At 40.7% G+C, this 22,690-nt stretch overlaps 1 protein-coding gene across 1 annotated transcript; it reads left to right on the top strand.

Moving 5' to 3' along the window:
- Positions 1-16,668: 16,668 nt before the first annotated feature.
- TRAPPC5 (trafficking protein particle complex subunit 5) lies at positions 16,669-20,766 on the top strand. The gene is made up of 2 exons (XM_020796321.3): positions 16,669-16,787; positions 19,368-20,766. The coding sequence occupies exon 2, from the start codon at positions 19,372-19,374 to the stop codon at positions 19,936-19,938; it is 567 nt and encodes a 188-aa protein (XP_020651980.2). The 5' UTR covers positions 16,669-16,787; positions 19,368-19,371; the 3' UTR covers positions 19,939-20,766.
- Positions 20,767-22,690: the final 1,924 nt, after the last annotated feature.

Here is a 22,690-nt window from a genome sequence, read left to right as displayed (position 1 = left end):
TGTCTTAGACTCGACTCATGAATTCGTACCCACTCACTCCCTCTCTATTCTAGTGGGGAGGGGGGAGCTTGTTTTTTAATAGAGACTCAGACTTAAGCCTTGGGACTCGGACCGGGGACTTGAACCCAAAGACTTGCCAACATCCCTGTCAGAAAGCATGTTTCTCTGCACGTCTGGATGTACTATGTATAGCTGTCAAGGGCTTGATTTCAGCAGACATTCTATCCTTCTCATACTGTTAGGGTGGGAGAAATCAGAGGCAGAAAATCAGAAAGTGTTCTCGTCTTGTCCTTCTCATTGGAAACAGAGAGTGCATCCCGTCTGAGGTGAGGAAAGCAGATGGAATTCTGTCCTTTAAGAACAGCCGTTTTCTACACCTGGGGCTGCCAGTATTGGTGCCTCGATCTGCATTCTCAGAGGCCACCTACTGGCAGATGCTTTTAAGGCATACAGATCAGGCATACAGTGCTTGATCTCAGCCTTTCCTTCAGATCCTTTATTTCTAGCTCGTTCTGTGATGTTTGAAGTCTTATTTGCCCCTTATTATGTGGTAAGAGGCTAAGTCAAGACCAGGTCTGGGCAACAGTATTCAAGCTTTAACCATGGCTTTGCCAGGTGTACACAAGATAAGCTAGTTTAGATGGATGAGAAGGAATGGATCCTGCCAACACAGAAAGCTAACTAGGGCAGGGCAAGCAAGGTTTGACCGAAGTACCAAAATTTAAAAGAAGTCAACATTTTTTTGCTGAAAAAGCACAAACCCACGTGCTGGTGTTTGCTACTGAACACATGTGGATCTGCCCATCCTGAACATGTATACCATCCAGTTGTTTTTTCTTAGCCAGAAGAAAATACAAATAGGCAAGTTCAGCATGGAACCAGTGTGGCCATCATGCACTCAGACCCATGAATTCTCCCATCCTCTCCCCTCATATGCCAGTCTCTGATGACCCAAGATTAACCAATAGGCAGCCCAGCTACAGGTGCCAAAACAGCTAGTTATGGCTCTGCTCCCATCTGTGCTCACCTGAATATGTGAAGTACCACTAGCCTTAAAACTGGGAAAGGAATGTATCAGTATAATCTCCAGGGGTTCTGTCTTCCTTATCAAAATATTTCTTTTCCATATTTGACAGGTCAGAGATTCTGCTGGTTGACTGCTATCTGTCAGACTTCCTGGCCAGAGTAGTTTAAATCATGTTGTAGAAGAACCCCAGGTGATTTCAAATGAGAGTGCTATTATATGATTGTGCAACAGAGGAAATCAGCATTCTAAAAGGCAATTATAAAATGAGGGCCTTGCAAACAAAAAATTATAACTTTGAAACTGGAGTTCAGATTAGCACCAAATTTGGCAGCTACATTAGAAGCAGCAGCCAGGCTGCTTTTGCTCTAGATATAGGGAGGTCTGGGCAAAGGGTTTTTGAAGTATGATTTTTCTAAAGTAAAATTGTTTTTCCCCATGCAGAAACAAGTGACCTTAAAATCCCCAAATTTAAAACAGATCAGATAAATTGAAAAATGCTTATTTTGGAAGAGAATGGTTGGCTCCACACACTTGTTTTATTTGAAAGGAATCGAGGCTGCAGGGGCTGAAATATTGATCCTCAAAAATACCTCTTTAAAAGGTAAAACAGTTACTTTGTTAGAAACAGAGCAAGCACAGAACAGGCTTGCCAGCTTGAGCATTTTCAAGAAGATATATTGCTGTAGCTTCATGGCCAGGAAGGGAGATGTTTCAAAGGCAATGAGAGGTTATAGAAGCAGTCAAAATACAGGGTTTTTTTTTCAAAGAGTAAAAAACAAACAAACAAAAAACCTTCTCATGTGTGGTGACTATATGAGTTAATGTTCTCTAAAATGCCAAATCATTAACAGTTCTGCTCAGATATTGCAAACAAACAATATCTCATATTAGGTTGATTTCTATTCCTACTTCCCCACTTTTCCTAGTAATACTGCAGTGTCTTTTCCATTAAATGTTGCTCAGGTCCTGAAAATTAACAAGGCTATGTAAGATACCATCAGTGGTTGCCTGCAACACCACCTTGGGCTCTCTCGACATCAGCTTTCTAAGAGATTACTACAAGCTGAAGAATCATCTGCTCAACAAGTGTGTGTGTTCAGTCGTTTAGTCGTGTCCGACTCTTCGTGACCCCATGGACCAGAGCACGCCAGGCCCTCCTATCTTCCACCGCCTCCCGGAGTTGTGTCAAATTCATGTTGGTTGCTTCGATGACACTGTCCAACCATCTCATCCTCGGTCGTCCCCTTCTCCTCTTGCCTTCACACTTTCCCAACATCAAAGTCTTTTCCAAGGAGTCTTCTCTTCTCATGAGATGGCCAAAGTACTGGAGCCTCAGCTTCAGGATCTGTCCTTCCAATGAGCACTCGGGGTTGATTTCCTTTAGAATTGATAGTTTTGTTCTCTTTGCAGTCCAGGGAACTCTCAAGAGTCTCCTCCAGCACCACAATTCAAAGGCATCAATTCTTCGGCGGTCAGCTTTCTTTATGGTCCAGCTCTCACTTCCATACAACACTACAGGAAAAACCATAGCTTTGACTATTCAGACTATTCGGACTTTTCAACAAGTAGAATTATTAATTTGACTAATTGGCTTCTTCTACCTAGTGCATAAACTAAATTATAACCCCAGCTTCCTAGCAGAGGTTGCTGTGTCCCTGTGTTGCTTCTTCCCCCAACCCCACAGCCAAAAAGAAATTTTGTGCTTCAGAAGAAGGCAATATGTTTGGGGACAGGCACATAGTAATTACTAGCTAACCCTTTGTCTAAAGATTGGGACTGGGGGAGGGAGGATTCCTTCTCTGCAGACTGTGGGTGTATGCCTGAGTATAGAAAGTTCCTTGTACTACTTCCAGTCCAGCTCTGGTGACTGCTGATGAATGCTAGTTTCTGCCTGAGACTCTGGGAAAGCAAGAGGCTTGTGGGTTTCAGCCTTTGCTCTACTAGTACCTACTGTGACATCCAGAAAACCCTCCATTCCCTCAGCTTTGGTTCTTGGATTATGGGATGGTGGCAGTTTGTCTACCTTGCAGGATTTGTTTTGGGCTGGCATGTTTATCTACACATGGCCCCAACAGGTAAGTAGCCTGGCATGGGCTTGCATAGCACATCTGCACCCAACCATCAGCCCAGGATACTCCTCCTCCTCCTCACCATCATCACCTTCAACTTCTTCTTCATCATCATCCCCATCAAAAGTGGAGAAAATACATGCCTTTCCCACCCTCACCCCAAAGGGATTCCCTTTTCTAAAACATTTTCCAGTTTCCTCGTCGCCGTTGATAGAAAACATATAGATACATAGATACAGACAGGAATATGGCAAGTACTTACTGACTTAAGAACCTGAGAGATTAGTTTGAATGCAACATAATATCCATGTTCGGAGCTGCTGCATCCCAAGTCAAAATAGTCATGGTGTTCAGCCTTTGGACAGGAGTGGAGTAGGAAGTCTGGGTGGGCCATTTACCTGCAGTTTTTCAAACAAATGAAGGGAATTGTTTGAGAAATTAAGATAATTGTCAGCAGCCCTCTTCATTCTGTTAACACTGTCTTATTCAAACCCAAATCCTACAACCCTAGAACCCTGTACTGTTAGTAAGCCAATAAGCAGACTTCCTACCAACTGCAAGATCATCTGAAGCTTCTCAACACCATCTTCAAAAATGGTTAAACCCCGTGACAGAACAGAGGAAGAAAGCACCAGTGACCGGAAGAAGGGACTGTGTCCTGCATTAATGAGCCTGATTCTTATAGGAGGGACTTTCTACACAGACCACTTTTGCTTATTAAGCAGTCAGCCATCTTCTCTCTCAGTATTATAGACAGGCTGCTATGCATCAAGGCCAAGGACTCAAAGCTCTGTTGCAGCCCCATGTAAATGGCCATGTACGTGGGGCAAAAAAAAGGTCTCATTTCTTCTGCTGCAACATAAAACCCACCTTCCCCCATAAATAACTGGAATATACAATCCATGGTGTCTTGTTATTGCTGAGATAAATGTAACAAGGAAATCGCCCCAGAGGGAAACCGCAGCTGCGATACAAGGACATCTGCAAGCGGGATCTGAAGGCCTTAGGAACAGACCTCAACAGATGGGAAACCCTGACATCTGAGCGTTCAGCCTGGAGGCAGGCGGTGCATCACGGCATCTCCCAATTTGAAGAGACCCCTATCCAGCAGGCCAAGGCAAAGAGGCAGTCATGAAACCAACAAAATCAGGGAGTTAGAAAGGGGACAGATTGTACAGTATTTGTCTTCAGTGTGTAAGGGATTGTCCCTCTTGAATTGGTCTTTTCAGCCACACTAGACGCTGTTCCAAGTCCTCTATTCAAAGCATGTTACTGTAGTCTCTTGAGACTGAAGGATGCCTAATCTAAATGTAACAACTTCTTTCTTCAGCACCTTAGCATCAAAAATATTTTTCATAATTCAGAGAAATTCTAAGAGACAATAATCACTTATTAATGTAAGCTGCAGTTCTTAGCAGGAGTATGTACCATTGAACAGAAGGATATAGGTAAGCCGGAATGGAATCAAGCTGCACATTTAAAAATACCATACATTCTTCTTGTTGCTGCTTCTTTCTTACTGGAAGCTGACTTTGGATGCAGTACCTCTAATGATGTTGTGTTGTATCCAAACTAGTCCCTTGGTGTGTTTTACAAAGAAATCCTCTACAACAGTAGTTCCCAGTCTTGGGTTCCCAGGTGTTCTTAGACTACAACTCCCAGAAGTCCTAGCCAACAGTTAGCGGTGAAGACCTCTGGGAAAAAACTTGCAGAAGTCTTTGCCACTAACTGTTGGCTAGGATTTCTGGGAGTTGTAGTCCAAGAACACCTGGGAACCCAAGAGTGGGAACCACTGCAGAGAAAAGTAGGTACAGATTATAAATTAGGAGAAATATGTGCTTATTAGAAGCATATATAATTATTATGAGGTATTTGAAAAGAAACCATGGAACATAGTTTTGAAACATGCTGCTTCTCCCCAATACATCACATTTTCAGAATCAGAATAAAGCAAGTTTTGGCCCACAGCTTAGAGTCTCACCCCCATCATGTACTGAACCCTGAAATGGCACTCTTCATGACTTAACTGTCTGCCACACAAAGAGCAGACGAGATGCCATTAGCAAATATGACTGCTGGCTCTGACGGTTTCCAAGGCAACAACATTTGAACAAGGTTCAGGAACAATTCCAGCCATTTCTGATGACAGAGGAACTAGGCCACACACATGAGGGGGTCAGCGGAGAGTGCAGTGCTTACGTCTGAGTGCAAAGTGACCACGAGAAGCACATTCCACTGAAAGTACCAATGCTTTGCTTGGGTCCCATTAACTTACAAAATGAGACGATGGACATTTTGTGAAGGCAGCAATTCAACAGGTGTCACTCTTGTTCATGATGAAAGCACCAAAATTAATCCACCTTCAGGGATATGGAAGGGTATGGAAGGCATTATGTGAATATGAGGAGACACTCCTAGTGAATGAGCATAAGAAAGGGCAATGTTATAACTTCTTTTTATCAATCTCTGCTCTCTTCCCCTAATCCCCTAGTCCAAGAAAATAACTCTGCCAAATCTCTAGTTTCTAGTCAATGCAATTTATTCTGCATATTTACTGAGGCATAAGCCCCGTTTAACTTATTAGGCCATAACAACTGAAAACTTCATGCATTATATATATATTATATATACATTATATATATGTATACTGTATGTATATTGTAAATGTTAGTCTGTTCCTTGCAGGTAAATAAAGAACTCCCACTGTGATTCATGGGGCCTCGTGCACATGTACGTTGTCCCTTTCTCACATGTACCTCCCTAAGAATCATGGCAGGGGCTCTTTATTTACCTGTGAGGAGAGGGCCAAAACTTATAAATTTGCTTAAATTACGCAATAGGATTTTGTTCATAGCTGAGCCAGCTGCTAAGTTAAATAGGCACTAGGTGGCATGTCTAAAATCTGATCAAAGCCTGCTAATTGTGTCCTATGATACCCATTAATTTTGGGCAACTCTTCCCTTGGACGCTAAGTTGCCCCTCCACTTAACAGCTCTCAACTCTTCCAGTGCACAAGGATGTCCTGCTAACAGAAACAGGTGAGAACCATCTCCTCCTTCAAGCCACCTCCACTTCTGTGATGACACAGAACTTCTATGATGACATCAAAGTGTGTGCAATTAATTCTTTTGAAGACACCCTGACTCAGATAGATTCCTTCACTTATTAGAATACGACATTTAAGTAACAAAAAGGGCTGTGACATCTTGAAGACTGACCACTTTATTGTTACATGTAAACTCTACTTATCATGCTGACTGTAAAAAAAAACAACCCTGCCTAACAGGCCTTTCTCCTCTGATGTTCTAGTTTCCTTTTCTCACAATTGGACAGATACAATTTTTGCCAAGGCTACTGCAGTACTAGCCAGTTGTCACACATTCATCTTGATGATTGTCACTGTACCCATAACAGGAAGAGCTCTAGAAGTGGATGCCAAACACCATCTGTTTTTCTGTCACTGAAAGAAAGTCACTTCTTCAATTCGTTTCCATGAGAGGATAATTACCAGGGGATAATGAAAGATACCTAGTGGACTCTGAGGTGGACCAATTACAGCCACTACAGCAGTTAATGTCTGTATCCAAATTGCCTCCTAATTAGTGCTAGTTGAGAGCAGTAATTTGATGATCTGGAAATCTGACCCATTTTGAAGGGCAAACTGCAGAGATGTGGGAGCTTTGTGATCAGAATTCATTAATATTTACTCTCCCTTAAGAAGTGGTGGCACAACTAGGGTTGGGACTGCAGCATGCTGGGAAAGGGTGCCCCATAGAGAGGAAAACAAGTACAGGTACAATTTTTGTGCTAATTAAAGGTGCTATGATTGGACTCGATGACCCATAGGGTCCCTTCCAGCGCCGCAGTTCTAAGATGATTGCTTGCTACCTTCTTTTCATTTAGATAATTGTGTGAAAATGCATAAAACCTCCAATCTTTCAGTCTGTCTGTGTTTTCATCTTTGTACAAAGTGTTCTTATCCCGAGATTTAAAAAAAGAGACTGTCTTAATCTTTTTCTAGCAATTTCAGTCCATTTTCTTCTGCTGCTCCATGACAGTGGAGAACTGTTTTCCACCTTATTTTACTGAAGACTTTTGAATTTCAGCATTTTAGGAATGTTCTTATTGGAATGTATCCCTGTGAACTTAAGCAGGTGATTCTCTTGAACTTTCAACATTTATCATCATCTATTCATAATTAATCATTCTCCCTTTATTGGGAGAAAGGGGGTATATAAATAAAGCTAACAAAAACAACAGCAACAAAAACAACAGCGATGTTATTCTCTGAGTGACCATCCTTTGATAGCCAAAGCAAGACTACACAAGAGTTATCATCTAGCTCAGAGGAATCCCGGGATTTTCAGAAGTGCAAAAATTATTTATGAAATAAAATATCTAAAATGAGGGAGAAACTCCCAAGCAGCCTATAGAAGATTATGCATGCTCAGTGGCCATGGAGTGCTGACTAACTGTTGAGCGGAAATAAAAAAACCATGATCGAGGACAAAAGGAGTAGCCTATTCTGACCCGCAGCACTCCACTTTGTGACATTTTGTTGTGGGCCCCAACATTTTGTTGTGGTGCATAAGAAGGGCAAGTCCCTGTTTTCTGAATACAGCTCCTTATACCTGCAAAACATCATCATTTGCGTACAATAAGGAGGAATCAACAGACTGGGGAAACCCCAAATTTGCATTAGTATAAATTAAAAAAAGAAATAGAACACAGCTCACTGAAGATTGCATGCTGAGGGCCTAACTGGCTGGCAACAGAAATGGAAAACCAGGAAGAGGTTCATAAGGCCATATATCCTGAAAGATGGCCATTTCCCAGCTAACCAGGCATTATTAAGAGTCCTTGCACACTGGAACATTCACCTGCAGGTCTCATGTCTTCAACATATTTCTGGAGTATCTGTGGTGTAGCCAGTCTTGTTTATGTCTTTCTTCACCTCTGATGGAAACCTACCTGATTTTACATAAAATTTTACTTCCCTCATCTCTGAATATGACATAATTCCACATTCATAAATCTGTCTGTGGAGTGGGGAAGAAAAGATGAAGCCAACTGGGAGAGTCAAAAGCTACTACTACCCAGACCAAAGTGGACTTGATGGAGATAATTGTTGTCTCTTCTCTCTTTTCCACTATTTCCATGCACTCTTTGTTTGACACTCTGGAACAAGGAAGGGAATATGCAGGCCACCAAGACTGTTTTTGGGATCATTTTACTCCCACTTTTTTATGACAAAAAATGGTGAACAGCAGCTCTTAAAAGCCCCCAAGAGTCACAACTCATTTTTAAAATAAGTCACAGAACCTTTGCACTTTTAACATTCTTAATTTTCCAGACTGGAAGTGGGCCTCTAGCCATTTCTTTTTTAGCCCCTTTAAAAAACATTTTTAGTCATCTGTCCAGCCTCTAAAGGATTCAACGGGAAGAAGCCCAGCCTCTGGACCTACTACACTTTCTTGCACCTCATGCAGTGGAAGAACTCTGTTTGTTTGTTTGTTTGTTTGTTTGTTTGTTTGTTTAATTTATATCCCACCTATCTAGCCACTTAAGACCACTCTAGGCGGCTTAAGACCACTCTGTTGTTACTAGAATACATTTAGATCCCACCAAGAGGAAGACTTCGATTATCTTGTTGTTCAAGAGCAATCTATTCTTCCCTATCCTAATTTCTTTTCCCACATTCCACCAACCTGCAACTAGAATTATTCCTTCATATATACAAATATTTATTGTACCAAAGAAAGAGGAGGCTGCTTGGTCAGGATTTACGCACCAACCCAAATTTCTTGCTACCAGCAACTCCATCATCTTAATTGTCACTACACCATCATTATAGAACTGCAAGGGACCCTATGGATTATTGAACCCAGACCCTGTCAAGGAGGCACAGTGGGGAGTTGAATCCCCAACCTCTTGACCTGCAGCCAGAGATCTAAACTCCTGAGCTATCCAGCAGTTGTTCTGGAAACTTGTTTACTTTAATACCTTTGTGAAGCATGTAATATCTCTCGTTTTATTTTTACTTTTCTTATATCTAGTTAATGCTCTACCTTTTCTCTGAACATAATAGGTTGACACTATTATCTTGTCTTCACAAGAAAAACTTTATTTCAGTTTCTCTTTGCTTTCTTTACAACAGTGTTTGGTAAACTCTCTTACCTCTTGTGGCAGCAAAAGAAAATGTTCTCCTGGATTGTTTTGTGGTACTCCCCTTGCCCCTTTTAAACAGACAATGCCATCTTGTTTGAAAATATAAACTCTAATTTAATTGCTTACTACATAACATAGTTGCTTTGCTTGAACCTGAGGCTCAAACTAAGGATATAATTAATATGTCATCAGAGACTGAGGTCCCTTAACAGATCAAATATACCTATTAGTTCTAGCACAAGCTTGTCTCATTCCACATGTAGCTTGCTTTTTTCTGTGATTGGTCACTGAGAGGTAAAGATGGGCTTCATTCACAGGTCTGTGCTTTGAAGGAATTGCATGCCTGAAGGGAAATATGAAAATATGTATTTACCTAAAAATATTCATTTACCTTATAGTCGCACATAAATTGATAGGCCAAAACCCTTATATACAGTACTTATGTATTTATTTTATTTTGTGCATCCTCCTTTCATTAATATGAATAATTTGTGTTTGAGAGGTTTTATTCAGAAAGAAATAAAAGAATATCAAAAGAAACGGAAGTGCCTCTTTTGTGTTTTTGTGTTGTGTGTAAACATGACAGGCTCAGGTGCATGGGGAGTAAAACATCTCAGTATGCAACAGATAACACCTCCACTTAATACAATTTGCCTCCAAAAGGTATGTTGTTTATGTTACACCAGATAACTAGGCAAGAGAATCTGGATCATAGAATTATAGAGCTGGCAAGTCAGATTTCAATCCTATGAGGATGATCAGTATAGGGAATAATTAATAATTCCCAGGGAACCATTAACTGAGGACCATCCTTAGCCAATAGTTGAATTAAATACCAGGGAGAGATCTCTGATAGAATACAACAGGCAGTCTTTAGTTATGAAGCATATCACCGGTGAGGAGGATGTCTGCCTGTTAACAATGAATCCTGTTAACGATGTGTTCCTCCTCCTCCCCAGAGGCATGTCTTTTTATTAAGAATCATCATTTACATAAAAGATAAGAGATAGCCAATGACACGTCGTACTCTACACATTCCAGAAATTCCACACATGCGCAGAGAGAGAATCACAGAACAATGTTTGGTTAGGCTAAGCACCACTGTTGTACCCCTAAACAGCCATAAGATGGAACTCTAAACTAAGATCCTTGTCACTACAGATCAGTCTAAACAATTGAGTTTAACTGTTCATGATACTGTTCTGGGATACTATCTTTGCTTTGAGTGCTAATAGTTACAACTAAAGTAGACCCATTTGGATCAATGGAATTCATGAAGGATTTGACTCACCAAATTCCCATTGCTTCATTAGGCCTACTGTAGTGTGATTTATGATGGTAAGGAACAGGATTTTGCCAAACATATTTCTGATCTTTGAACTTCTGCAAATATTCTTTGCACTGCTCCTCTTGTGTGTGTGAAATGCTCTACCTCTCCTTTTAAAAAACTATTTGAGAAATCATCCAATCATATTCTTCACTTTGGCACAAATGAATCAAAGCCAAAATTGAACAATGTCCTCCTCTTCTGCATCTCCCATTAACATTTCATCCTGCCAGTGAGCAATGTGCCGTTTCTCTCTCTCGTTTTCCTCTTATTACTGTATTGTCTGTTACTCTTTTATGCATCCTTTTCTAGCTGAAATTCCATTTCAGAATTGCTTTTCACCTTTCTCTTTTCACTTTCTCGCTACATGCTTATGCTATTTATAGGCATCCTATTTCTTATATCTCTCCTTTTAATTTTCAAAAATGTAAAAAGAAATTTGTACGGCTAAAAACCCCGCGTGACTATAACACTTGTAAGGGATGGTTAAGAAACAATTTGATGCTTCACTAGTTATCTGGCTAGGAAACAAGTCATCCCTGTCCCTTCTTGTGGTAAGTAGAAGGCAAGATGCAAATCTTCTACAGGTGTGTGTACGTGCAAGAGTGTGTGCCTGTGTGCCTACCTCCTTCCCCACTGGATGGTTCAGTGGAAAGGGGGTAGGCCCTCCAAATACAGCTGTCAGACTATTACAGACCTGAATGATTACACTGTCAGAAGCCTAGTCAGTGGTCACATGGGAGGGACAATCCAACAACCTCAGGAGTGCCTTAGAGATCCCTGCCCCTGTTGTAAAGAGTGAGGGTATTCTTGCTGTGAAGTGTTGCAGTAATCTAAGTCACTGCTTTTAAAAACAACTCCAGCACAACATCAGTGGATTTTACAGTCAAATGCTGAAAAGAAAACAGAGAAACTTCATTGTCTTCTTGCCTCAGCTCACAGAGAGCAGAAGAGACCGGATCTTCAGAGGTGGGATATTATCCTGAAGTATTTTTGCAGATTTTGTTAGTAAAAGATGCTTTGCATAACAGCATCTGATGGTTTCTAAAGAGGGCAGGTGAGAAAAACAATCCCTGAGATCCAACTTGCATTCACCCACAAAGAATAAATCACAGGCTGTCCTAACACAGCTTCACAGCCAGCGTGAAGAGTTCCTAACACAGAAATCCGTGCTCAGAACAGAGTAAAAACACATCTTTTTAGACTGGCATAACCCAACCTGCTGTGCTTTTTTATTTTATTTTAATGGTTTCTAATATACAGTATTTTAATTTATTTGTTTAATCTTAATGGTTTTACCATGGGAATGGTTTATACTACTTTATTATTTCTCTGGCTCTCTCTCTTTAAAAGCTGTATGCGGTTTTATCTGTTTTTATTCTTTTGAAAAGACTGCAAGCCATCGAGTGCTATCATTTAGTGGAAAGGTAGGTACAAATGGAGAGAGAGAGAGAGAGAGAGAGAGAGAGAGAGAGAGAGAGAGAGAGAGAGAGAGATTCCTTTCAGCTGGGACCACTCTGGGATTGTGTATCTTATCTAAAGTCACACAGATTGGCTCTTCTTCCAGCAGGCACATTGTGGATCCAACCTCTGGCTCTGCTGCCAGGCACCAACTCACTGACCTATCCAATCACCTATCTAGATTCCTGGAAATGCCATAAATCATGCCCTTCCCTTGTGTTTACAGCTAATTCTATGGAAAGCAAAAGCTTCCCTATTTCTTTTCCACACAATGCAATATGATGCTTACCTCATTCCAGCTCATGTGACTGTAAAACAGATTTTTAAAAATGTATTTGCCTGTACTTTTACCCATTCCTTCTCAGTCACAGAGACCTATATAATATTTCCTTGTTATTTTCTGAAAATCATTAGCAAAGTTATAATCATTCCCCATACATTCAACATATTCTATACCACCAAATGGGAAATTCAATACACATTCCAAACCCAGAAAACACAGATGCCAAAATTTGTAATGACTGATCATTACATTAATTTCCAAAGTAAGCAAATTGATGCTCAAGAATTTACAACAAAGATGTTTACCATATATGGAATAAGAAATATCACATGCTGAAGTGTGATTTAGGAAAAAAAGGGACATTAGAGATCGTATTATAAATATACTGCGAAAAGATTCAGAAAACATTAACAGGGTCCATTTTGGGATTTAGGTCTAGCTATGTGGCAATGTTACTGTACCACTTTGTGAAAGGCCATTCCCATGAGAGAAGCACGTGTGTTATCTTGTGGAGTGCTAGCTAAGGTTAGAGATTACACTTTTGGTATTCCCAGACTTTCACTTCCATAATTCAGTCTGAGGGATTGTTGACAAATTATGAAAGTCCAGGAACTTTAAAAGTCCTATGCATACCTTGTCACTCTGACCCTAACGGCTAATTAGTTCCATCTGTCTTTTTCCTGGGAGGCTGCAAATTCGCCAGCATTCCAGAAGTTTCTGCCTGGACTGGTATTGGCTTGGCTGATGGGTATCACCTTTGTTACGAGAGGTTAAAACATGTAACCTGGCAAATGCAGAACCCACCTGGGCCTTGTGTTTGTGGATATTCAGATTCTTCTTCTGTCAGACAAGGGCATTTTATTTCCTTACCTGTACAATGTATGTACATAGCACATCATACCAAATATTGAGTGACATTTAAATGAAGAAACACTGAACAAAGAAGCATAAATAATTTAAAATAGACAGATGACACAATATTATTCACAGACAATAGTAATTATCTGGTCACTAATTAAAGTTAAAAAAAGAAATGGCAGCATTACTGTTCAACATTGAGATAACAAAAATAACAACTACAGAACTATATAACATATTGTACATAATGACAAAAATAAAAATTCTCAAAATATTCTGTATTTCAGCCCAGTCAAGCAATCATGAAGAAACTAGAAATGATCCTTAAGGAGCAGGATGGCCTGTTGAAAACTAAGGTCATAATTCAGACCATTATATTCCCAGATATGTGGGTTAGATAATTGGACAATACAGAAATATGACAGGGAAGAAATCAATTCATTTGAAAGTTGGTGTGGAGGTATAATTTTAGAGTATTCTATGGACTGCCAAAAGATCAATTAAATGTTAGTCCAACTATGTTTGTGCCTTATTTCATAGATCAGTGGTTCTTAACCTTTGTTACTCAGATGTTTTTGAACTGCAACTCCCAGAAACCCCAGCCAGCACAGTTGGTGGTGAAGGCTTCTGGGAGTTGCAGTCCAAAACTCCTGAGTAACCCAAGGTTAAGAACCAGTGTCATAGATGACCCCCTTCTGGAGGTTTAGATGTTTAATTTACAATGTCCCAAAGTTTAGTTTAAGACATACATCCTCAGTTCCTTAGTTTTAACTGTCACTTGGGCCCATGATACATTAGAGTTATACAAAAGCACCAACTCGAAGTGGAGAAAAATTATGTGGATCACAAGGGGACAACCTGCCAGCTATAGATATACAATAATCATGTGCCATTAAGTCAATTCTGATTTATGACAACCCTTTTCAGAGTTTTCCAGGCAGAGCACTCAGAAGTGGTTTACCGTTTTCTTCTTCTGAGGGCACCCCAGGACTATGCTGTTGCCCAAGGCAATACTGACTGGCTCTACCTCGTAGGAGGCTGTGATCTTACTGCTTGTCATCCACCTCCCTTTTCTTTACTTTGCTTAAAGAAGAATTCGTCACACCAAATTCTTTTAATAAAACCGGTTTATTGTTTAACATGGCTTCTTTGATTTTTTTGGTCTTGTTTATCATCATCCAACTTCAACAACAAATCATAAGTCTTAGCATTATTAAAACTGGGTATCACTTTGTGATACTGTTAGCGTCTTGGGACTATTTGGGTCTGGCAGCCATCAACTCTGGCGTGTTCTCAGCCCACTTCAAGTTTGTGGATGAGATGTTCCCTGCTGTTCCCCCTTTGTTGAACCATATATCATTCTCTGTTGGGGTCTGAAGGGGCTGGGCCCACGGGATTTCTCTGGAATCACTGTACATTTTTCTCCTTTGCCTTTCTCTCCTTTGTTCTTCTCTCTTTACCCACGCCCTATATTCCTTCCTTTGTTTTCACTCTTCAGTCCCCCCAGTATGATGGCTTTCTGTACATTTGTCGCCTCCATTCCTTTTCAGCGTACAGTGGTGCCTTGCTTAACTACTGCCCCGCATTACGATGAAATCGCTGTACGACAATCTTTTTGCGATCGCAAAACAATGGTCTAAATAGGGTTTTTTCGCTGTGCAATGATCGGTTCCCTGCTTCGGGAATCGATTCTTTGCAAAACGATGTTTTTTTAACAGCTGATCGGTGGTTTCAAAATGGCCGCAGGGTACTTAAAATGGCTCCCTGCTGTGTTTAGGGACAGATTCCTCGCTATACAGGCAGCAAAAATGGCCGCTGTATGGAGGATCTTCGCTGGACAGTGAGTTTTTACCCCACTGGAACGCATTGAATGGGTTTCAATGTGTTTCAGTGGGGTTTTTTATTTCGTTTTACGATATTTTTGCTTAACGGCGATTTTCCTGGAATAGATTATCGTCGTTAAGCGAGGCACCACTGTACTCACTAGGCACCTTGAACTTCACCTACTCTGCTGTCCAAGGCTCTTCCTGGATCAACTCTACTTTCTCTTCCCTGACATACTTCTCTCCCCCCCCTCTCTCTCCCTCTTATCCTCCTCCTTTCCCACCTGATTTGCACCCCCTTCAACTTCTTCTTTTATTTCTAGTCTTAATTCTTTTTCTATCGCTCCTGTCTCTTGTGCTTCTGCCTTTATTTGAGAGGTGGACAGCACATTCTCCTGATCCTGGGTGAGGTGGCTCATCGCCTCAACATAGGCACAGAAGGGAAAATTGAACTCCCAACCTCTGGCTCCACAGCCTGATACCTAAGCCACTGAGCTAAGGGGTAAACTAATTTGGGGAGTTGTTATGTGCCATAAAGTCAAGCTGCTTCTTGTTTCATCTCTACTGGAAAGGTTGGACATCATCATGACTATTCTGACTTTCGATGTTGTAGTACTCAACAATGGTTCTGTGCTGCATCAACACAATTCCTAAGTCTCGGCCGCCTGTAAGATCTTCTCTGTCTTGCATTTCTTTTCCAATCTGTTTTTTGTGTGTGAAGAAACAGCAACAATGATGTACTTTTCCTTTCTCTTCACATAACCAGTCTAGCCTTATACATTTTTATTTTATAGCATCTCAGTCTTTACTTGAGAATCAGCTGCTCCTTCAATCAAAAAAATTGTAACCATCCTGCAATAGGGAAGCCTCAGCATCCCCCTATACAGCTGGTACTGTTCTGCATCTGAAACTTGCCCATGTTCCCACCCTGTCCATAAAATTTCATCCAAACAAAACTAAGACTAATTAAAAAACATGGTGGTGGTGGTGAAGTCCCCTCAAGTCACTTCCAGTTCATAGCAACAAACTTAAGGTGTTCAAGGCATGTGAGATGCACAAGGTGTATTGTAGGAAATTCAACTATGGCCTCTCCATTCATTTTGCTTCACTCTACTCATAATACCGCACATGGTGCTGATGCCAATATAGTACGTGTTTGTATACCTAATTTCCGTTATGGAGACAAAGCCAAAAATCCCCGCTGTCCTTCATCTACTCGATAATTGATGACTAATTGGTTACCATAGAGAAATCCCTTTCCTTCCTGGGCTGGATATCTGACCTTTTGATAACTTTATTTATTTAGAATATTTTTACCCCACCGTTCTCCTTTAAGGACCCAAAGCGGCTTAGATCATTAAAAGACAATGTTCAAATCTAAGAACAGTACGGATACAAATAGTAGAGGATCCAACAAATATCATATTAAAAGGCTGTAAAAAAACAACAGCCAAACCCACATTTAGAGCAGTAAGGCGCAACCATCAAACATGTCATTTGCACATATTTTATTTGACAATTTTTTAAAAATCGCTCAGATAATTCGCTGCTTTCTATGGTTTCTCCAGTTGGGAAGCACTCCACCGCTTAACCTGCCTTAAGTGCACACTTTTCAAAAAACGCTAGGCCGCAGTCCAATCGCCACGACGACACTTCCGGTTCCCGGTACGTCTGTCAGACGCGCTTGTTCCGCTCACCCCCGTTTGCAGCGGCCGTAAAGCGAGCCTCGTAGGCGGAAGTAGTGGTGAGACGGGAGAACGTCGCGCCCTGGGTGAGAGAAAGGGGCGTCGGCGGGGGAGCGAGGCGCTTGTTGTTCGGGGCTTGGGCCGGGCTGGCGTGTGCTTGTGGGCGAGGGAAGGAGGCCTGACTGAGTCAACGTAACGCCCTGGTTTGCAGAGGCAGTCTTGGACACGACTGCTCGTATTCCTCAAAAGAAGAAGAAAAATTCCCCCTTCCTCTTTTAAGAGGGCGCAGCCCAGCTGTACCTGTTTTCTAGTATAAAAATAAACAAGATTTGAAAATTGGCTTCACCAGTAATGGCTGCTTGCTGAGGAAACGTGTTGTTTACGTTGGTGGAGTGCTGGGAGTCGCTTGGAAATCCCTCGCAGTTCCGTAGAACTGCCGTTTCCGGAGAACAACTGGCCTGAAACCTTGTTTGTTTGTTTCCTGTCGTAGAAGAAAAGGAATGTGTAATTTAAAGTTTGCTGTCTGTGTCACTATGTACCGTCTGTTATTGGCACGTTAGCGGGAATACTTAAGATCGGACTAGCCAAGATGGTTTCACAGTGATCGACTAGACGCCTCAGGGGAGTTCGTGGACAGGGCGTGAAAACGCTGGTGTTCCCTTCCTGTTGTTGAGCAAATGATGCCGAAAGTCATTGCACTAATTATGGATTTTTCTTTTCAACTTCATATACTGTAGTAACCTGACAGATGAATGGTGTTTTAGATGAAGTTTGTCACTGTGCAGTTTCCTTTTGCATTCATAGAACTTTATCTTCTACTTTTAATCTTCCTGTATTTTCCCACATTATGTCCTTCCCCCCCCCCCCACAAGAAAGAATTTTAACGGGAAACGATGGAACTGCTGCAGTATATTTAGACTTTGCTGGTGATTAGAACTGGCAACCTGGAAGTACTGTATAGTATTCTTATTCTCCATTGAATAATGACAATGAATTGTCATGTTGAAGCTATCCAAGCTACCACTATTGTGGTAATAAATTGATCTTGTTTTTTTAAAGCCATGCTGAAAGACAGAAAAAACCTAGATAATACAGTATTTTGTTTCTACAGCAGCTGACCAGAAATCTACAGGAAAGCTTAAGTTGGATACATGAGAGCAATACTGCCATAATTGAAAAAAATGCTTTATCTGTATATTCCAGAATTCTTACCTATCATATTCAGAAATGATCTTTATCTCCTGAGAAATCTATATGTGTGACAGGAAGCAACAGAACTGAATATGGAACAGTTGATTGGTTCAAAATTGGGAAAGGAGTAAGAAGGCTGTATATTGTCTCCCTGCTTATTTAATTTATATGCAGTATACATTATGCGAATGGCTGAACTGCAGGAATCCCAAGACAGAATTAACATTGCTGGAAGAAATATCAACAACCTCTGATATGATACCACTCTAATGGCAGATAGTGAGGAGGAATTAAAGAACCTCGTAATGAGGGTGAAAGAGGAGAGTGCAAAAAAATGGTCTGAAGCTCAACATCAAAAAAAAAAATAAGGTCATGGCCACTGGTCCCATCACCTCCTGGCAAATAGAAGTGGAAGATATGGAGGCAGTGACAGATTTTACTTTCTTGGGCTCCATGATCACTGCACATGGTGACAGCAGCCATGAAATTAAAAGACGCCTGCTTCTTGGGAGGAAAGCGATGACAAACCTAGGAAGCATCTTAAAAAGTAGAGACATCACCTTGCTGACAAAGGTCTGCAGAGTAGAAGCTGTGATTTTTCCAGTAGCAATATATGGAAGTGAGAGCTCGACCATAAAGAAGGCTGACTGCCGAAGAAATGCTGCTTTTGAATTGTGGTGCTGGAGGAGGCTCTTGAGAGTCCTCTGGACTGCAAGGAGAACAAACCTAGCCATTCTAAAGGAAATCAACCCTGAGTGCTCACTGGAAGGACAGATATTAAAGCTGAGGTTCCAATACTTTGGCCATCTTTTGAGAAGACTCCCTGGAAAAGACCCTGATGTTGGAAAAGTGTGAAGGCAAGAGGAGAAGGGGACCACAGAGGATGAGATGGTTGGACAGTGTCATCGAAGCTACCAACATGACTTTGACCAAACTCCGGGAGGCAGTAGAAGACAGGAGGGCCTGGCATGCCCTGTTCCATGGGGTCACAAAGAGTCAGACATGACTTAACAACTACACAACAACGAAAATGGTCAAATGTTATAGCCTTGCCTTATAACATAAGATTTGTATAAAAGGAGCTCTAATCTATTGACCATTTTAATTGCCACTTTCCTTCAAGCTTTATCTTGCATAGTTATGTACTTTGCATCTAGTACTTTTTGTAGGAGGCTCAGAATGGCTTAAATCTGTACAATTTTTCACTTTTGACTTTAGCAAGAATCAGTCTACTAAGGTAGGCTAAGGCATGAAAACTAGCCTAAAGTATCTTATAAAACTTTGATAGTAGTCATTTAGACTTAGACTGTCAATGGCTATATTCACGATTCATAAGAATGTCTGTTATCTTTTGCAAAATAAATAGTATTTAGAAATTATTGTGCAATTATTGTAGTTTTGTGAATTATTGTAAATTATTGTACAGTTTTATTGATTTAGACAACATCTTATTTTCCATAACTTTTTCTTTGCAGCACTATGGATGCCCGTTTTACTCGTGGAAAATCTGCTATCCTTGAGCGGTCACTCACACGACCCAAGACGGATGTCAGCCTCAGTGCCTTCTCCCTGTTATTTTCTGAGATTGTGCAGTACTGTCAGAACAGGGTTTACTCTGTTTCTGAGCTTCAGAACAAACTTTCTGAGCTAGGGCAGCAGGTGGGAGCCCGTATCTTGGATGTGCTGGTGATGCGAGAGAAAAATGGTAAACGCGAAACCAAGGTCATCAACATTCTGCTCTTCATCAAGGTGACAGTGTGGAAGGCTCTCTTTGGGAAGGAAGCAGACAAATTGGAGCAAGCCAATGATGATGACAAGACTTACTATATCATTGAGAAGGAACCTCTCATCAATACTTATATTTCAGTTCCCAAGGAGAACAGTACACTCAACTGTGCCTCTTTCACAGCTGGCATTGTGGAGGCCATGCTGACATGCAGTGGTTTTCCTGCCAAAGTCACAGCCCATTGGCATAAGGGTACCACCCTCATGATCAAATTTGATGAATCAGTTATAGCACGTGACAAAGCCCTGGATGGGCGCTGACTTCATTTGGGGCTGAATTGAATTGTAATTTGCCAGTATTCTGAAATAATTTCCCAGTTCATGTTTGGATGATATGTAGTACCAGAGACAAAGGTCCATTTCATATCAGAATAAGGCATTTTGTTCATAAACTGATGCTGACAATGAATATTTCTATAGCATTTTCATTCATTGTGTTGGGTCGTTCCTATTTCCTGAATCTGTTCCTTTACTCCTTTTAAAGACTGAGGATTGAAAAGAAGATGGAGTTTAGTGTTTCCCTACCAGGAGAAAGATAATTTATGCAGGTCCAAGATATGTGCAAGTTGATATAATGCATTAGTATCTTGTATTTCTTTGCTGTGTCCCAACTAAGGTTGTGTCTAGAAAATACTAATGAAGGGGGTGTATTGCTGGGTCATCAGTTTCAGAATGAACAGTGCCTGGTCATTCTGTTGCTGCTAGCCTCTTTCAGTTATTGCTGAATATGTCCGCCTGCTTATCTCCAGGATCAAGCTGGAGCTGCCTTGGTGGTACTTTGTACAAATTACACAACCATTTTCTTTTAGATAAAAACAGAGAGATGTGTGGTTCATTACACAATAAAAGTTCAGAAGAGGTCATATTCTGCTTTCAAGCGTAATGGCAACAGATATCGCAATCTGTTTCTGCCATTATCACCTGCAAATGCAAAATTTTGAAATTCTATTCTTTGAGAGTCATTCCAAGAACTGTTGTCACTGGACATTCTTATCAGCATGTGAATCAGTTTAGTTTAAAATATAATAAACTGTAACTTATTTTAAATTGTAAAATAAACTTGATATGTTAAACCAGCCAGCTGGACAATCCAGGTTTTGTAGTCCCCTCATTTAGTGATTGATGTGGTCTGATTCTTAGTTTGCACATGATGGAAGTCCTTAGCCATTTGGCTTCATGCTCAATGTGAATTCCCCAACACTCTTGAAATAATTTATTTTGCAGAACTCTTATTTAAATCAGTTTCAAATAATTTCACGAAGAGAAGACTAAAGGTTTTGAAGAATTGATTTATCAGTCCACACATTCTATAAAATACCATTTCCAGAAGTTGTTTTGTCTGCCTGCCAAAATCTGACACTAGCCCATGTAATTCCTGTTTTGTGCATGGCACATTGCATGGAATTCTGATATTGCCTATTGTTTGAACTGGAGTCGATATGACTGGTAAAGGACACAGCTTAGCCTTGGCCTTGTCATGCGGAGTCCCTTGTCTTTGGCAGGTGTCACAGCTTTGACAATATAATGTGACCTGCTTTTCCATCCCAGGCCAATAGAAATTTTGAGCAATCCTTTGCTTAATTCGTGAGATCCCTAGATGGGCTGCAAATATGTCTTTGTGTTCCTTTTCTATAATTCTTTCTCTATATTTGAAAATAATCACTAGTTGTTTATGTATGCTTTCCCCTCCCCTCTTAGGATTCACTAGGACCTCTCTGTATAATAGGTCTTCCTTCACACAGTATCTTTCAGGGGTCAGGGGCCCTTTCTTAGGTTGTCTAGAGCATTCACTTAACCATTCACTTAAGGTAGGGTCTCCTTTTTGTTCTTTTATGAAAGACTGATTATTAGGATTCCTCATAGTGACTAGATCAGCTGTTTCATTTCCTTCTATTATTTCAGCAGGGTTTTCATATTTTTCCTCAGGGGCTTCACTTTGCCCTCTCTGGGAGCGAGTTGTTACTAAAACACTCTTCACATGCTCAGATAGATCCAGTCCTATTAAGCATGAGACAGGAATTTGGTTGGATATGGCCACTTTCCTACTTCCCGCCCACCCCTTATATTTTATTAGAATTTTAGCTATTTGCAGTGTCATTTATTCGGTTCCAATACCTTTGATATAAATATTTTCATTCTCTAACATACTTTCTTTAGGGATTATGTCTGGGTGACACACTGTGACTTGAGAGCAAGAGTCTTTTAATGCAAGATACTTGTTAGCATTCACATAAATAACATCAGCGGAGCTGTGAAGAGGCTCTTGGTTACTTTCCAGCAAATAGCATTGGACTATCCTCGCTAAAGGAGGCTCTTGATCTTGGCTGTCTGCTCTCGCTGTTACTGGGGTTGCTATGGCGACTGTTTCAACTGCCTCTGGTAGCTCCTTTCTGCTACAATATATCTTCTTTGACTGGAATTTCCCCCTCCTTTTTGCTGACCAACATCTCTATTCTTGGTGGTCTGGCACTGGGCTCAAAAATGTCCTTTCTCTCCACACCCATAACATGTTTTATTGGCTCTGGGTTCAAAATATGGGTACTTGTCACCCTTTCCTTCAAAGCTATTATGTTTCTGGTGACTCAGCTCTGAAGGCTTGCCTTTAAAATGGCTTCCAGTAGCTTGATTCTTTCTGAGGCAATCTCTAAGTCCTTTCTCCTGTTGTCCCACACTTTCCCTCCTTTTTTTACCTCAGAGAATCTGGAATTCCTTATTTCATTTATAGAATCAGCAGTTTCACTTGCCTCCTTTACATTTTTAGGCTTTTTGTCTCTCACTAAATATCTTAAATCACTAAGTAGAACAGAATAAAATTGCTTAACCCTATTACATTTTTCATTTCTTCTAGAGATGTGACATTCTCCCGCTCCATCCATTTCTCCAAGCATTGAACTAATTTTGCCCCTAATTGGGAAAACGATTCATCAGGCTTTTTGGTTAGGGCGTAAAATTTTCATCGTAGGTGTTCTATGTGATTACAAGATTACACCATTCAAGCAGAAACTATGTGATT

This window comes from Pogona vitticeps, chromosome 2, assembly GCF_051106095.1.
Source record: "Pogona vitticeps strain Pit_001003342236 chromosome 2, PviZW2.1, whole genome shotgun sequence".
NCBI classification, from domain to species: Eukaryota; Metazoa; Chordata; class Lepidosauria; order Squamata; family Agamidae; genus Pogona; species Pogona vitticeps.
The sequence above is the reverse complement of the archived record's forward strand: the minus strand, read 5'-3'. Positions and strand labels throughout refer to the sequence as shown.

Coding starts and splice junctions, on each gene's coding strand:
- TRAPPC5 (XM_020796321.3), top strand. CDS start 19,372: ATGGATGCCCGTTTTACTCGTGGAAAATCTGCTATCCTTGAGCGGTCA.